Source organism: Myotis yumanensis, unplaced genomic scaffold (assembly GCF_028538775.1).
Source record: "Myotis yumanensis isolate MYYU_CA2020_CCGP unplaced genomic scaffold, mMyoYum1.0.hap1 SCAF_1, whole genome shotgun sequence".
Lineage (NCBI taxonomy): Eukaryota > Metazoa > Chordata > Mammalia > Chiroptera > Vespertilionidae > Myotis > Myotis yumanensis.
In genome coordinates this window covers 55,373,492-55,391,103 of record NW_027223752.1, presented here as the reverse complement: position 1 = coordinate 55,391,103, position 17,612 = coordinate 55,373,492, and the positions used below count along the sequence as shown (strand labels likewise).

General features: G+C 37.7%; 1 protein-coding gene across 3 annotated transcripts in view; it reads right to left on the bottom strand.

The window, feature by feature from the left end:
- Positions 1-3,269: 3,269 nt before the first annotated feature.
- The window catches only part of RORA (RAR related orphan receptor A), a 716,083-nt gene continuing 701,740 nt past the window's right edge, over positions 3,270-17,612 (bottom strand). For 2 of the 3 annotated variants that reach the window (XM_070421616.1, XM_070421624.1), the window contains 6 exons: positions 13,926-14,047; positions 11,952-12,084; positions 10,913-11,020; positions 9,211-9,321; positions 8,194-8,306; positions 3,270-7,183 (listed from right to left, as the gene is read on the bottom strand). In XM_070421616.1, the coding sequence (XP_070277717.1) occupies positions 7,019-7,183; positions 8,194-8,306; positions 9,211-9,321; positions 10,913-11,020; positions 11,952-12,084; positions 13,926-14,047 (752 nt within the window). In that variant the 3' untranslated portion in view covers positions 3,270-7,018. The remainder of the gene's footprint in view (positions 7,184-8,193; positions 8,307-9,210; positions 9,322-10,912; positions 11,021-11,951; positions 12,085-13,925; positions 14,048-17,612) is intronic. The other variant, XM_070421618.1, reaches the window with a different exon arrangement.

Sequence of the window (17,612 nt, the reverse complement as noted above, 5' to 3'; positions counted from 1 at the left end):
TGTTTTATTGCTTGACATTCAGTTATGGCTAGATATTTAACCTAGTTTTTGTACTTTGGAAACAAGAATATTGTTAAAGGTGCCATAAAAATGGACAACATTGAAAAACGGTTTGCAAATAAACCACCTAACACTGCAGTTCTTTATACATATCAAAAGCCTTGTCTGGGGTTTGTCATATGTTAAATATATTTAAACTGGGAAAATATGTTGTAGCTTGAAGCCTCCCATTGGCCCAAACATCCAATACAAAAACACATCTCCACAAAAGGAGCAGGCAGACAATACAGGGACATTCAAAGAAGCAGCCAGCTAATGTCCTAATGTATAAAAATTTACCACTGTTTTATGTGAGATTTCAAACCACTGTGGATAGAAGAGAATTTTTGATTCAGGAAAGCGTGTACAGTACATATGAATTTTTTCATGTGTGTGTGAAATCATATTCACTATATGCTCAAGCATGATCTGCATTTATATATGTAATCTGTTCACCGATGACCAAGTTCCTAGAAATAGTATTCGTCCACATTGAAGTGATAATGAATGAGAAAGGAATCACACATGAACACTGGAGAAATTTTAGTTGCTCTTGGAGAACAACATAATGGCATGTGCAGCATGTCAAAGCTGAGAGCGAGCTATCTTTCATTAGTTCTTAGGAGAAAAATAAGAAAAGAAGTGTGATACTGCTAGTGTGGTAAACATACTAAATGTAAACAGCACACACAGATTTCTCTAGGCATCCATTTAAAATATTCATATGCACTTCCTTAACACAAGACTCCATTTTATGTTTCACTGCTGAAAAAACATTTCTCTTAGGATTCACTATGCTGTCACTCATTTATAAATAAATAAATGACTGAATGTATTTATTGCTTGAAGTTCTGAGGGTTTGTTTAAACATGAAGTCCCTCCCCGACCCCTTTCGACGATATTTCCTTGGTATGAAACCAGGCTTTTAGGTTATTTTTAAAACTGTTCTGAGAGTCCGACAAAACGGATCTCATTTGCACTAGCAAGCAAACAGATCCAGAAGTGAAACCCATTGCTTTGTAAAGCCATTGCTTGCTAGCCTCCTCATCTCTTCAGGATAAACAATCATATAGGAAGGTCTCTTTAATGAAAGCTGGTGGAACTCTTCGCTATTACTAGTGTTTAGGGATAGGATGGTGGACTATTAGCAATAGATCAAGATTTAATGTTTCAGTTGCCTTTACAATCTCATCTATTGTATAAAGTTGTTTTTATGGGGTTCTGCTGTGTCATCTCTTTATAAGAAGTGGCAATCAAATGGTATAATATGTAAAGTTGTCAATAATGTGTGTGTATATGTATATATGTATACATATATATGTATGAATATATGTATACCTATATGAGAGAGAGAGATTTCTTCCCATTTCCATGGTATTTATTTTCAAAAATAAGGTAAAAGCTTCCTTTACATCTAAATGACATAAAGAACATGTGCAAAAAAACATGAAAAGTTTTCCCAAATTATACTCTTGTGTGGTCTTAAAAAAACATCTGAATGTGTATTCCAAGTGTGAAATGGAAAAATCAAAGGCAACAATTACACTGAGGTTCACTGCCTTTATGGAAAGCAATATATTGAAATATGAGAACAAAATTGTATTTCAAAAATGTAAAACGTGACCCTAAAAGCTGGCTCATGCTATTGTTACCAGGTGGGTTTTATCTTTAAACATTATCTCTTGTATTACTTCGACAGATTCAAAACTACAAATGTGGCTCTAACCAGTGTGGCTCAGTGGGTAGAGCATCGGCCTACAGACTCAAGGGCCCCAGGTTTGATTCAGGTCAAGGGCATGTACCTTGGTTGCAGGCACATCCCCAGTGGGGAGTGTGCAGGAGGCAGCTGATCGATGTTTCTCTCTCATCGATGTTTCTAACTCTTTATCCCTCTCCCTTCCTCTCTGTAAAAAACCAATAAAATATATATTTTTTTAAAAAAGAAAAAAAAAACCTATAAATGTGGAAGTAGGAGACGTGTTACATAAAAAAAGTTTTTTGGTTTGCTTCTAGAGATGAACCAAGTGAAATTAGTAGTTGTTTGCTGCTATTCGAAAAAACGTATTTTACCTTTTACCTCTCTCACTCCACTGATAGGCAGGGTCCTTATCTCATTTGGTTTAAACACTTGTATCCATATTATGTGGAATTTGAAGTAGTTTTTAATATATTGTTGAAGGCTATAAATATTTTTATCATAAATATTTTAACTATTTGAGAAATGGTAAATGGAGTATGCAAGATTGTACTTTGAATGATGCTCTCTGTTGGTGGATGACCTGTTCATTTATCTTTTGAACGTACTGGCATAACTTTCCACAGTTCTGGAAGTTATTCAGTGTTTTTAAGTACACAAGACTGAAGAACACACGTTTTGAACTCAACAAAATGAGATGATAGTGACATTTACACACATGCAGTTGGTTCTACACAGTTCACTGTGCCTTGGAGGGATAGCATTATCATTATTATTAATAATAAAAAACACAATTTATCCCAGTAGTACTGGCCACCCTGTTTTAAGAGTTTTAGAAGATCCCTGAGCACATTGTTTCTGACTCTTAACCCAACTCCAAAATGATAGGGCTTTCTATTGTTGATATCAAGATGGATTGTCATTCACAGTAAGTCAATCATAAGGTGCTTATTTACCCTTTTTTTTCACCAATCAGCACAAAGAACTGTCAGAAAATAACTTTTTATTATTAGTATCTTAATAGCACTGGAAGGACACATGATTTAAACAATCAATGTTTGAAACAGTGGCTTTAGGATTATTATCTGGCTGCCCCTCAACAATAACAAGTGATTCAGTCGACATTCCTTAGCCAAAAACAAAAAGAAACAACAATAATAACAACTGTACAAATATGTATTTTTCCCTGAGGGATCAAGGTACACCCGCGAGTGCTCTATGTACATATTGCACTAGAGAGGAATGAAGAACATGTGCAAAAAAGCAACGATGAGAGAAGCTTACATCCTACTTAAACCTTTTCATTAAAGATTCTACTAGGTTGTTTTGCATTTTGGAATGTCGGAACACAAACAGCTATTCCTTAGTCTAAAACTAAAAACACATATTTCTACTATGGCACATTCAATGAAATAAAAAGTTTTCCAAAGACAGATAGACAAATTCCATCAAGAAAATAATACAAAGTTTGTTTGTTTGTATTTTTTTTTAGAAAATTACATTACTTTCTTTCTTTGTTTCACATTACAAAATCTTTTTTTTTCTTTACACAAATCACATTTTATTGCAGGAATATTTCAAGTGCCATCAAATATTTATAGAAGGGTTAAAAAAATAGAAGTCTCTCTAAAGTGGTCCAGACAAGGCTTTGTATAGAATAAATCTTTTTATTCCCATCTTCTAGTTTTTTGATTTAAGTATTTTGAATACATTTTCTTTTCCATTGACACGTAGTAGCCTAGAAGCGGTCTGACACACGCAGGTCATACACAAAAACCACACACACACACACACACACACACACACACACTCACTCACTCCCTCCCTCCTCACTTGACCCTCAGCCCACGCCTATACGCTCACAGACATCTGGGTATCCACACTATAAAGAACAACCAAACTTAGAAGCAGTGTCTTAAGTCATGTTTTCCTTAAGTTAGGAAGGGTGAATTAGGATGCTGAAGACTTAAAAAAAAAATCCATAGCTTTAACGTAAATTAGGATGCCGAACACTTAAAAAAAATCCATAGCTTTAACACAATTTGCAAACTGTCCCAAAAAAGCACTTTCATCTGCACTTTTGATTTCATTGTGACCAAGGCCAGTTTCTTCACAATGGAATGCAACCATTTGGACACCATTGTAACCGATGATATTGGGACTTTGTACAAAAGCCTCATTTAGCTGATGTAAAACATTGTATAAAAGGCCTTATAGCAGCTGGGATGACAATGACGTGATTCCAATAATCAAAGGACTATTTAAGTTTAGGGAGCTTTATAAGAACTATTACAAATAATTTTCTGTATCACCAAATATTTTGTATCATCACACAGGTGTTTCTATAATAAGGAAGAAAATGCAAATGCAAAGTTTTTCACATCCTTTTCTATACGTCATATTTTGTCAGCTGAATTTATTGTTTAACTTCAGATCCCAACTTTGATCCAAATAATAGTCAGTTGTTCCATCCTGCCACCGAGCATGCCTCTGCTATCTTGTTCCTACCCTATAGAGGTAATTTGCTCTTAGAGTCCACACTTGCTTTTCTTTCTCAAAGACCTAGTAGCAGCATCATGTCAATGTATCTCGGTTTACTCTGAGAGCACTGTCACCATGGTGTGACTATTACTGTAATTAGAGCATCTTTTTTTTTTTTTTTTTTTTTTTTGCATTATGTACATGCAAAATCCTTTCTGGAAAAAAGAATTTCTTTTAAGTTCAACATTATGTTCTCTCTCACCCCTAGAGAAGTTCAATGAACTCTTTTCATTTCATAAATGGACACTGGAATTAGGTTTAGTTGCTCTTTAATGCGCTAGCACCTGAGGCTGGTCATATTCAGAAAGCTTTGGTTAAAAAGAAGTTAATATATTTTAATAAAACCATCCCCAAATTTAGTGAATCAGAACGACAGAAAACAAAGGAAACGAAACCAAACCAAAATAAAAATACACCATTTCTCCCCAAAGGAGAAACAATAGGAGAAACACGGACAAATAAATAACTGAACTAAGCTTGGTACTTTTTTCAGAGTATAAATACTATTGCTCTTTAAAGGAACTATGCTTATTTAAATTAAAAATTTGCTTTAACCCCTCCTGCCCAAATATAAATACTATATGCTTATAGTTAACCTCTCTATATAAACACTCATAAAGTTTTATATGCTTGTAAGAAATTTAAGTAAATAATACTCTTGTCTTCTATTTATGGTTAAACCCTTACTATATTTTTTTGGGGGAAAAAGTTAGATGTCATTTAGGCTTCATACACACTTCTGTGTGAATAATTCCTTCTCCTTTTCCAAGTCCCTCAGGAAGCAAGTCGGGAAGTCAGCGGAGGTCTGAGCAGAGTGGAGGGCTCTGGGAAGCCTGCGCTGAGATCCAGCCTGACACCAGGAGCCACAGTCCCCACGGGAGAGTCAGGAGGGCCCTGGTGGTCCAGGAGACACTTTCTCCACTAGAAAGGGCTTCTCGGAAACTCCCGCCTTTGCATGACGGGAGGATGTTCCCTTTACTGAACAAATGTGGCCTTTGATGTCAGACCAGAAGTTTGACTCCTACCCCGAGTGGGACTGAAATCAGCATCTCAATGCCTACCATCTCAAAGGTCACTTATTTTTAAAATATGCTCACTTGTGTGTCAGACAGTTCCTTCTCCCTTCCCCCACTGGGAATTATTTTTAAAAATTCATGAAATTAAAAAAAACACACAACCCTCACTCTATCTCACCTGAACACCAAACCAAACAATCTTCTAAATATTTAATGAAATAAATTATAGTCCACAGTTTTCTAGCGACGATAAATACAAAAGTACATGTTTGCAGTTAGCACTGACTTCACTTTAAAGGCTTAAAATATTTAATATTTAAATAACAGAAACTAATTCAACATGGTATGCCTCCCTCACCCTCTCATTCATTGTCTATGAAATATGGAGAGCAACGTTCTAGAATTATAGCATCTAGAGGCAGCTAGTCTAGAAATAGTTCACTCTGAGATCAACCCTTACAGTTCCTAGATTACACCAAGAACATAAACTTTCACAGAGTAAATGCTTTATGTCCTCATGTGAGGAGTGTGCGTTTGCTCCACATATAAATCTTTGGGTCCTTCTTATAATCAAAGCTAGATTCCAATAAACTATTCTGGTTACTGATTTGTTCTCAAAGCATAAGTATTCCAAGTTGAGGCTGAGTCTATATAACTACTGAATTGTATAAAACGAGCCTCCCCTCCCCTGCCTCCTTTAGGTGGCATTTAAAAAAGCTTTTTAAAAAATAATATTCATGATGGTATAAGTCCACAGCACCAATCAACCATTCAACTTTGTATGAAGCATAAACACATCTATCCTTAAACTTACCCAAATGCAAGGTGTAATTTAGGGAGAGTTCAGTTTCTAATTTCAAATTCACACGTAAAAAAATAATAATCCAACATCGTGATTTCTAGATATGACCAGCCAGTCTTTTGAAAGTAATTTTGTAAACAGCAGCATAAATACCTCCCGACGTACCTTCCAAGCCTTCTCAGTAAAACTTGTGTTTCTGGTGCACATGCGACACGACAGTGAACACGCTAGCATTTAATTTAAAGAAAAAGGTGCAAAATGAAAGTGCCTTATCAATTCAACAGGAAAAGCTACACCAGTAACTACATTTTATATTAATTAAAACAATATATAAACAATATCTCTTTTAGCTATATATAGTCTTCATGCCCATTTACCCTGTAATATATTATAATGCTATTGTTGCTAGTGCTATGGACCCTTTACGTGCCATCCTGCTGACTGGCAATAATCGGTGAAAAAAAAAAATAAAAACTTCCTTCATGAGACAAAGAGCAAGTTGTGCAAAGTAATGCTGCAACCTCCGCTATGCACACCGGTCACCGATTATTGCTGGACTCTCTTGTTACTAACAGATTGGTGACTCTGCAGAAAGTCTGTGGGCAGTGAGCTACAAGAAAAGGAAATCTTCCAACTTTAGTACCCTCCTTCTGTTGTAAACAGAGGTCAATGATCAAGAAGTCGAGACAGAAAAAGGGTCCATATCTGTAGGCATAATGGAAATCATATGCATGAGAAAAACAAGTTCAACTTTTATTTGTTTTCATTGTTTCCCCTCCTTTGCCTGACCCCGATCACCAAAAGATGTGCAGTGTGTTGGCGCTCCAGGTCTGTGCAGGGCCATATAAAGTGTCTCGGTTAATATTTTTTGTTTGTTTTTCATGTTTGTACTTCAGACATTCTAGAAGCGCTTAGGTGATACATTTACCCATCAATTTGCATTGCTGGCTCAAATTCTGAAGTGAACAACTCCTTGTATAATGGAGGGAAATGAAGTCGCACAATGTCTGGATATATTGCTTTAAATGCCATTAGCTTTTCTGTATGTCGTCCACATAAGGCTCTTAATGTAGACACCTTGCATATTAACTGTAAGGTGGAAGAAAGGACATGTTGTCAGGGGAGAACAGACGTGAGAATCAAAATTCAGGGAATCTGGGCGATCTTTACAACACTTTTTATAATGGCGAAACACACTTAAAGCAACTTAAATGTCTAGTAATAGTGGACTGGTAAAAATAAATGAGGATATAGCTATATCATAGAATACCAGGCATACATTAAACTCTAATGACAATGAGTTTCTTCTCGAGAAAGAGTATCAAAAACAAAGCAAGAATTAACCCCCAATTTCCGCTCCCTGACCTAACCTAGTTATCAGGAGAACACAGAAAAATAAATAAATAAACAGGAAAAAGAAACACTTTCAAATCATCCTTTGGAACAATGAAACACATAAAAAAAATCTAAGAAGGGGCTAATTTTTCTAAGACCAAATACATACTCCTGGCTCTAGCACTGAAGAATGTTAGCAGATTTTAATTTGACATCCTAATTATGCTTTTATTGCAAAATATAATAATTAGCAAAAATGAAACCTTATGCTTTGAATACAAGGTAGTAATGGTAAATTGATGAAGAAAATAAAAAAAGTCATTTATTGTTGATGACTGATGAATTTAATGGAAATTGAACTAATATCAGAATATAAGGTTATCCTGGTTAATTGTTTTAGTGCTTCATAATTTTCTCTTCCAACATTCAAAAATTCTCTAATTTCTATCAATGCAGAACATTAACTCTGCTTTGTGTTCAACTTTGATGGACTAGGAAGAGGATTTCCAGAATGTATTAATTGTTAAAAAATTCTACTACATTATTTCCCTATTACTGTAGGGCACTTTATAAGCAATGATGATAAATAGAATTTAACCAGAAGTTTGGCCCAACAGAACTTTTTTGAAATGGAGATATTTATTCCTTTCAGTGGCCTGTTGCTTACTGATACTTTTGGGGGCTGGTCAGATGACCTACAAGGGCGCCTGGTATGTGGCAAGAGGTAATTCAAGCTATGCCAACTGGAAACCGTTGGTTCTCACCTTTGTTAGTATTCCGTCTTCTCGGTGATTCTTCTGTAGGACGTGTTGAAGAGCTAGCTGAATTTTCTGTTGCAGTTTTTCGATTTTTACCTTTTCCTGCAGCCATGAGCGATCTAAACATGAGAAATGAGAGCCCTTAGTGTTCCTCCAACATGGTGCCAGATACCCAATTCCTCCTGACTCTTAGAGCCAGAGTATCATACCACAAAGCGGAGTTAGAGACTAGCAGGCCAGTCTCACTATTCTTTCAAAATATATTCCTAAGGGAGCGGAAAACTGATCTATGACAGGTATAAAGGGTATTCAACATTTCCATTCTTACTGGTACTTAAGGGAAGGGAGGGTGCTTCCCTTCCAAAAAGGATAGCAATTTAAATCTGAGGTCATGTACATACAGGTACAATGAAATCACTATGGCCCTTCAAGCCTTTCTAAGAATAACATTTCTGAATGAAATATTCATAGCAATTCTGATAGCCTTTCTAGAAATTATGGAGATAACTTTATAATGTAAGACAACTAAAACCGCCAATAGAATCCCAGATGACTTAAAAGTTGGTAATTTAGGATGAATTCTTTATGTGTAAGAATTCCAAGTAGAAGACAGTAAAGTGATGATCTCCAAGAGGCAGTGCTGGTGAAAACATGGATTAAATGCACATAAACTTGTAGAGGACATCCAAGTGGATTTCAGGAAAAAGTTGGATGTTATCTTGGAGACTGGTACTAAGATGGACACCATTTCTCTTGGTGTCAGGAGGTTAATTGTGGACTGGGTTTTACTCAATACTCATTTATTAGGAGTTTATCCGAATGGCATGAGTCTTCTTAAAAGGCAGATGTATGTGTGTGTGTGTGTGGGGCGGGGAGGTTGTTATTTGGAAAAATTAAAAATAGGCTTAATAAGTGAGGCAGCCTCTCTTGGCAGCCACCCGAATATTCTAAAAGTATGGACCTTGTAAAAAGTCTCTACCTGGACAATTTTTAAACCACTTTATTTTTATTTGGTTCTGTTACCTGCTGACATCAGTACAAATGCAGAAAATAATGCAATTTCATCTTCTGTCAGGTGCATAGAACATAAACTCTTTCCAAATTCAAATACAAAGCTAATAAAGTCTTCACAACCTGCCAACATTAAAATAAAGAGAGTTTAGGGTTTTGATGATTATCCTAGGACAAAAATATGGAAGACGGTGAAGAGGGATAGTGATAACATTTCTGCAGTTTAAGAGTTTGAAATCTTAGAGGAAACATCTATTTAGCCAACATCATCATCACTACCACCATCCCTATCATCATCATCATCATCATATCATCATTCAAAATAATGAGAGTAAACTTCTTGTGCTGAGTGATTCCTATGTTAGGTACTGCTCTAAGAAATTTCTTTGGGTTTCCTACTATTTCACAACAGCCCTATTAAGGACGTATTATTTTTATTATCCCCATTTTAGAGGTGAAAAAACAAAGTTGGAGAGGAAAGTGATATACCTAAGGTTATACAGATAGGAAGTAACATCCTGAGATTCTAAGTCAGGGTGCTTGACTTCAGAGCTCACACTCTTAACCAACAGAGTTTAACAGCTACAATCTTACTGAAATGTGAAAACCTCTCATTTTGATGTTTGTCTCTATTTCCTCTAAATTCTAACAAATGACATATTATAGTGGTGAAATCATTGTAACTGGTACAGAATTGAAAATATAGAATGTGAAAGTCCTATAAAAAATGATCCATTCCCCAAAGACTGGTTAGGTTTGGTGTCTATTTTTTCAGATTTGCATATTATATTTACACACACACATACACATTATTGTATGGAAAATAATACAATAATTAATAATATTATAAGAATAAACTGTTTCACGTACTCACAACTGGAAACCTCCTTTTCCCACCCTGTATTTTAAATGGAAACAGGCTATCCACCCCTTCTGTCATTTTGGTGTTTTAAAATTCACATAAGCTATCTTGGATACTGTCCCAATCTTAATAACTATAAACCACTTTATTTAAATTATAAAAATCCAATATAAATTATTTATATGGTGTATGTCAGTTTCACTTAGTAATACTTTATTTCTCTGAGATCTACATTTAATTCTCATTAATAATTACCTGAGGGCACACTTTGAGCTCTTTGCTTGATTTTATGTATCGGATCACATCCTCTAATTTATCTAAATAATATGCCCCCTGCTTATCTGGATCTTAAAATTTGGAAGGACATTGAATGGATATGTAATATAAATGTCTTCAGTTGCCAACTAGATAAAATGAAATATTAGATCTTCACAGGTAATACAGGCAAAGAGCATCTGAGGCATGTGAATTTTCTATTGTGTCTAGCTCAGCCGTGGGCAAACTACGGCCCGAGGGCCGGATCCGGCCCGTTTGAAATGAATAAAACTAAAAAAAAAAAAAAGACCGTACCCTTTTATGTAATGATGTTTACTTTGAATTTATATTAGTTCACACAAACACTCCATCCATGCTTTTGTTCCGGCCCTCCGGTCCAGTTTAAGAACCCACTGTGGCCCTCGAGTCAAAAAGTTTGCCCACCCCTGGTCTAGCTATAAAGTAAAATAGGTATAAAATTCTTTAATTATTTTTTCCAAATAACCAGTTCCCATATTGTTCAAAAAGAGGTTTCACCCAGCTCCCACCTGTTCCTATAACTCTGATTTAAAGACAAACAGCCAGAGACTTCCTTACCTAAGGATTTGAAGACATCAGGGCTAGCATATTTCCCATCAAAGTACACGGTGTTGTTCTGAGAGTCAAAGGCACGGCACATTCTGATGAACACCACCTCTAGAGAACCTACGCAAAGGCAGGAGGGCGTGGGTTATTCCACCTTGGCGAGTTGATTTCAAAGGCACTGATGTAGAGACCCGTTTCTGAGTGAGCGCCCTGGGGGTTGTGTAGCCAGTGGGTGCTCAGTCACATTGCCTGTCTGTCTAAAAGGGCAAAGTTCACTAGTGTAATTAAACACCTGTGCTGAAGTCAAGGTCTGCTTCACCGAAGAGAGGAGTGATTTACAAATTACTTCTTTGCCACTCTTCTGTCTTGCAGTAAGAAATTTCAGAGCTGATAATCAAACATTTATTCATATTTATTAAAACAAATAAAAAGCCCTGGCCGGGTCATTCAGTTGGTTAGAGCATTGTTCCCATCTGCCAAGGTTGCCAGTTCGATCCCGGTCAGGGCACATACAAGAACCAATAAATGCATAAATAAGTGGAACAACAAAATCAATCTCTCTCTCTCTCTCTCTCTCTCTCTCTCTCTCTCTCTCTCTCCCTTCCTCCCTCCCTCCCTCCCTCCCTCTTTCTCTCTCTTCCCCTTCTCTAAAATCAATTAAAAACTTAAATAACAAACAAGCAAAAAAACAAACCAAAAAACAAACAAAAACACTCCAGGGTTCTCTCTGAGGTTCCAGTCTTTTTCCTAACAACTTATTGGAAGCTCTGAGGACCTGAAGTGTAAAACAAAACACAGGCAATGGTAAAATTAGGGAATGCAGGTGTCCTTCAAATCAATCTTTTCACTCAGAGGAGAAGACTATGGAGGGAAGGTTCCCGGCAAATAGCTCCAAAACCTTTAAGAAGAACTCAGTCTCTGCTAAGAGAAACCTAAGCTATTATCATCGGAGAAAAACTGTTCCCGACACCTTCCTTACCAAGCATTTCTTTAATAGGCAGGTGAAAGCAGGTTAGGAAGAGATCTCAAAATTCACTTGCAAAGCACATACCTGCTTTGAGAAGCACAATTTGATCGTTTTGACACAGTTCCATAAATCCATCTATGCGTTTGGCAAACTCCACCACGTACTGTATAGCTTCTGTGATTTTGATGGCACACAACTGCCACATCACCTCCCGCTGCTGTTAAAGAGGGAGACAGGTTAGCATACATGGTTACCCACATCCTTGGCTCAATGGGTTTAACTATTCCTCTTTTGTAAAATCCTTCTTTGGAAATGGATTCAAACAGGCTAGAGGTTTAAAAAGTAAACAGTTGGCCAGTTATTTGATACAATGATTGCTTCCAAGTCCCTTCTCATCTTCAATTCCTCTCTTACCTCCTTAGTGGCAAAGGGACCAGGGAAGATATTATGAGCATCTATGTAGCAGAAGATGAAAATACAGGTCACTGCTTTCACCCTGAGCTGCGGAGAATAGCAAAGCAGGGTCTTCTTTTAAGCAATTATTTTGTCTTGGGGAATTTAACACCATTTTACTGGGGGAAGGGGACTATAGGGGGAGTCAATCACATGTATTGTGTACCTCTTATGAGCTAGGTGCTTTATGACACCCTTGTCTTATTTCATTTTCATAAAAGCATCTCCCCATTTTCCATAAATGGGCACAGATGCTCAGGGAGATTTCACAGTGAATAGGTGTCGGAGCTGGGATTCAACTCCTAGCATCTCTGACTCTGAATCCCATTCCAGACACTGTGCTGCTTCTTACTGCTTTCCTGCTTCCCTCTGTACTTCCCTTTGGCTGCTGGTATTATCCGCTATAGCAAAGACAAACAAAGGGTGTGTTGCTATTCCCAATCTGTCCTGTTTAATTCTTTTTATATACCCACTCTCCAGTTCAGTGACAGGGTAACCTGAATCAGCGGTGGTGTTTGGTTGTTCCCCCAACCTTAGTGTAAGACTGTTTCCACCAATAGGATGGGGTGGAAGAAACACTGAATTAGGAGCTAGACCAGGGATGGGCAAACTTTTTGACTCGAGGGCCACAATGGGTTCTTAAACTGGACCGGAGGGAGGGCCGGAACAAAAGCATGGATGGAGTGTTTGTGTGAACTAATATAAATTCAAAGTAAACATCATTACATAAAAGGGTACGGTCTTTTTTTTTTTTTTTTTTAGTTTTATTCATTTCAAACGGGCCGAATCCGGCCCGTGGGCCGTAGTTTGCCCACGGCTGAGCTAGAGTCATGGTCTAGTCCTGGTGTTTGCACTCTCCAACCACATGCCAATGGAAATTAGTGTCCTCCTATGTATAATGAAGGGCAGCATTAGCCTTAATACTCTCTAGGGTCCTTCCTAAGTCTGAATTTCTATATCAGGGGAAAACACCACATTTTCTTTACCCAAAGGGAGAATAAATAATTAAAAGTTCCCCTTCTCTAGCCCTGCCCTCCCATTTTGGTGGCTTGTTGATCACATTGTTTTATAGAAAAAAGTCAAGTAGCAACACTTGTCAGCCTCACACTGTTAGGTTCAGACTGGAGTGACAAACTTGGATTCCAAACTTTTCTGTGCACATACTCTCTAAACTCCTTCTTCTGACCCTTTTGGAACATGAGGCTAAGATTACATATTTTACATGAACTTCCTGATCTTGAATCAACATTCCATTATGATAGTGGGACAAATCCCAATTCATTTAGATTTCTGGAAATTGCTTAATTTAGTGCCCTGTTGACAAGTGATAGGAGATGTGTGTACAGTTTGTTTGCTACTGCTGAATTTGTTTGCTACTGCTGAAATAGAATTTGTTTGCTACTGCTGAAATTTTGCATGCTGGCATCTCAGTAAGAAGACAATGCCTCAAGTACATAATCAGCTCTGGAAGCAAGAGTTTTACACAGAAATCTGATATCTGATGTAAGGCATTCATTCTTTGGCCTTTGGTAGTCTTGATCAAATCCCCTGCAGGAAAACTCCTCCCACTTTCCCTCCACCCTTGGTAAATTCTCCAGAATATACCTTGTTCTGATAGTTCTCAATCTCCTCCTGCAGAAAGGTCTGCCACGTTATCTGCTGGAGCTCTTCTCTCAAGTATTGGCAAGTTTCCAGATGTGATTTAGATATATTCTGTGCAAGGTGTTCTAAGCGGAAAACAGGAGATCACGACATGAAAAGCCAAGCTCTTTGGGTAATCGGTGTTTTTCCCTGCTTAATATATGCTTTAAAAAGTAACAATCAGAAAGCATCATGCGGATCCAGTTTTATGATCTTTATGCACTTAAATAGCAATTTGGAACTATTCTGTTTTTTGGAACATGAGCATGAAAGACAGGCAAAGCCAACAGTTAGCAATAAATCTTGGTGACTTCAAAGACACTCCTGACCTTGACCTTCTTCTATGCCTTTCCACCAATGTCTTGGAATAAACAAATATTGATCTAGATAGGCGTGGGAAATGATGGGCACAGCCTCTTCTTGGAATTTTTATAAGGACACACCTGCCATATACACTGACCTAAGTTTTACTCTTGAAAAATTAGTAAGTGGTACTCTTTTATGACAACAGCAATGCATTTCTTTAGTGTTTTCCTGCAGATAGCAGAACAAGCATTACTGAGGGCCTACTATGTTTGCTATACATAGTTCAGTGGTTAAGAATAGACTCTGGAACCAAAATGACTGAGTTTGAACCTCAGCCCTGCTACTTACTAGCTGTGTGATCTTGGGTAAGTTATTTAACCTCTTTGTGTTTTGGTTTCTTAACTGTAAAACAAGGAAGGTAGTATCTATTCCATAGGACTTCTGTGAGAATTAAATGAGTTGAGCATTTAGGGAGAGTTACAAAGTGAGTGCTAGCTAACATTAGTTCTTATTATACTAGAATATAGGGACTTGGAAGATATTATAAGAAATAGATGCCAAAAAAGCTTCTCTAGGAATTTATAATGTGGTGAGCATGTATGGACATGCTGAAAGGACAATTCAAGGCATGAGACAATAAAGGATAAAGTTGAGACCAGCCTGTGTGGCTCAGTGGTTGAGCATTGACCCATGAACCAGGAGGTCATGATTCGATTCCCAGTCAGAGCACATGCCTAGGTTGTTGGGGGCATGCAGGAGGCAGCCAATCAATAATTCTCATCATTGATGTTTCTCTCTCCCTTCCTCTCTCTGACATCAATTCTATATAATAAAAGGCTAATATGCAAATTATCTGCTCAACCAGGAGTTTGACTAGGGGGTGGGGCCAGCAGGCCAATTCCCCCCCCCCCCCCCCCCCCCCGCAAGCCTGCTGGATTGGTGCGGTTGAGCCAGACCCCAACTGTGCATGAATTCGTGCACTGGGCCTCTAGTAAAAAAATATTTTTAAAAAAGTGTAAAGTTGAATCATATCAGAAGAGAAAGAAAAAATGATAATAGATGCTGTCAGGGAAGGGAGAGGTGAATGTTTGCCTTAGGGAAATTAGTGAGTGCTTCTCGGCAGCAGAAGAGGGGCATTTGAATTGGAGTCAGAAGGATGGGTCGGATTTGGTAGGTGGAGGCCAGTGGTGTGAGGGGTAAGCCAGTTCTACATTCGAGGGAGGGCCGATGAAGGAACCAACATAGCATTATAGGACAGGAAGATGTGATAAAGTGATCGAATCAAAATAGAAATATGAGAAGGTAAGGGTCCAAATCCTGAAGGATCTTGAGTGTTAGGATTGAGTCTGGACTTGATAAAACAATAGGAGTCCACAGGATTCTCCAGGAGCGGAGGTACTGAACACTGCACCTGGGGAAACAGAACCAGCAGTTCCGTGATTGGATTGGAGGACGGAGAAGGTGGGGGCAGCAGGACCACATAGAAGGCTGCTGGAACTAGAGGTGAGGGACTAAGAGCTGGAAGCAGGCTGGCAATCACTGTTATGGAAGGGAAGGATAGTGAAAAGTTTTAAAAGAAAAATTGATAAGATTCTGTGAATATGAAACCATACCAAAAAGGAATCCCCCTCTCAGGACCTTGAATATTAAATAGGAACGCCATTTAAAAGAATGGTGTTCAATGTAAACTGGGTAACAGTAGTAAGACTATTTATTTATCTGGGAATTTGTTGCTGCTTTTTGTCAAAACAGAATCAGATTTGTTTGCATGAAAATAGAGCAAGCTCACCTCCAGGAAGCCTGAAATTAGGGCATGTCACACTCATGGCCAGCGGGCTGCAAGCGGCCCACAACAAATATTTTTGCGGCCTAGCCAATATAATGGTATGTAAGAAACATTTTAATAAAAATTTCGTAACTTAATTTTTACAATATCCTGTTATACATAATTATTAATAATGAACTACAACGTTTGCTAATGACTACTATAATCGGGTTGCATTCATTTCCCTTACATGCCTTGCGTACAGGCACACCATTTCTCTCCACTAATACTAGCAGCGAATATTTTAGGGCTGATTGCCTTGTCATTAGTCTTGGACTGACTTGTTTGGTGTGTGCAACTGGAAATATTTCGCTTTCGGAGAACAAGAAAAATAGGTTTATTTGCATTACGCTTATTAATTTGTGCAGTTATTTAGTGTCTGGTAAGTTAATGTTCAAGAAAAAATATTAGTTTAAAAATGTTTTATTATTTTATGTCAACGATTACTCATTTATTTCAGCCCTTTGTATTCAGCATGACTCTATCAAAATAAACCTATGTTTCTGTGAAAATTGAAGCTTTTGTTTTTTTTTGCTGCCCACATAAACTTAAAACCTTGTTTATTTGGCCTGAGTTAGCCTTTGAGTTTAACATGCTTGCTTTAGAGACACTGGAACAATAAATCTTAATGGCTCTATTCACAACACACAGCAACAAAACAATACAAATCAATATCATAAAAATAGAACACGAACAAAAGAAAAGAATTTAAAGGAAAGACACAGAGAAGCTGAGAGGAAGAGGGAGAAGCCACTAAATCATCTGTCTTAGAATTAATGATGTTTGTGAAGAGGAGAATAAAGACAAAAATAATGGGAAGTCAGAAACAAGCAGTGTGTAAATAAGCCTGTGAACTATAGCCTAAAGGAAGAGTGTCACTATAGAAGACAGATTCCAGAATGTAAACCAAGCTTTGCAGATATGAAAAAAATGATGAATAGTTCACAGAGAAACGGGGATCCTGTAAGGAAAAGGGAGCGAAGAAGATCATAGTGTTCTCTTCCAGATCATGCTTTTTCCCCAGTTAATATGGTCAGCATGTTGTTATTTCACTCCATCCTAAAAATCGTTCCCACTCACCCCTACCTGTTTGGGTCCAGCTTTCTGTAGTGGAAGTGAATGATACAATGTACGTGACTAACCAGTAGAGGGCAGTGGCTGCTTTCTTGCCAACTGCTCACCAACTGCCTTTGACTCCCGATTCACGAGTGGATTTGGCAAGTGCAAGATCTTAGACACTTTGCTGTTTTTAAATCTCCACTTCAGCGAAGGAGAACATGTCAGACTGAGTAAAAGTCAACAAGTTAGTGTGGTCTCTCAGCAAAACAGCCTGGAATAGTGAAACACTTGTAACTAGGAGTTAGGAGACCTGGTTTCTGGTCTGAGTTCAGAGGATAACTCACGCTGTGATGGGCAAATCAGCTCACTTCCTCAATCAGGATAGCTTCATCAATACGGCCAAGGTCTAGATACTTCAGATGGAAAATCCTGACTTCTGAGTTAGTCACAGATTTTCTCAG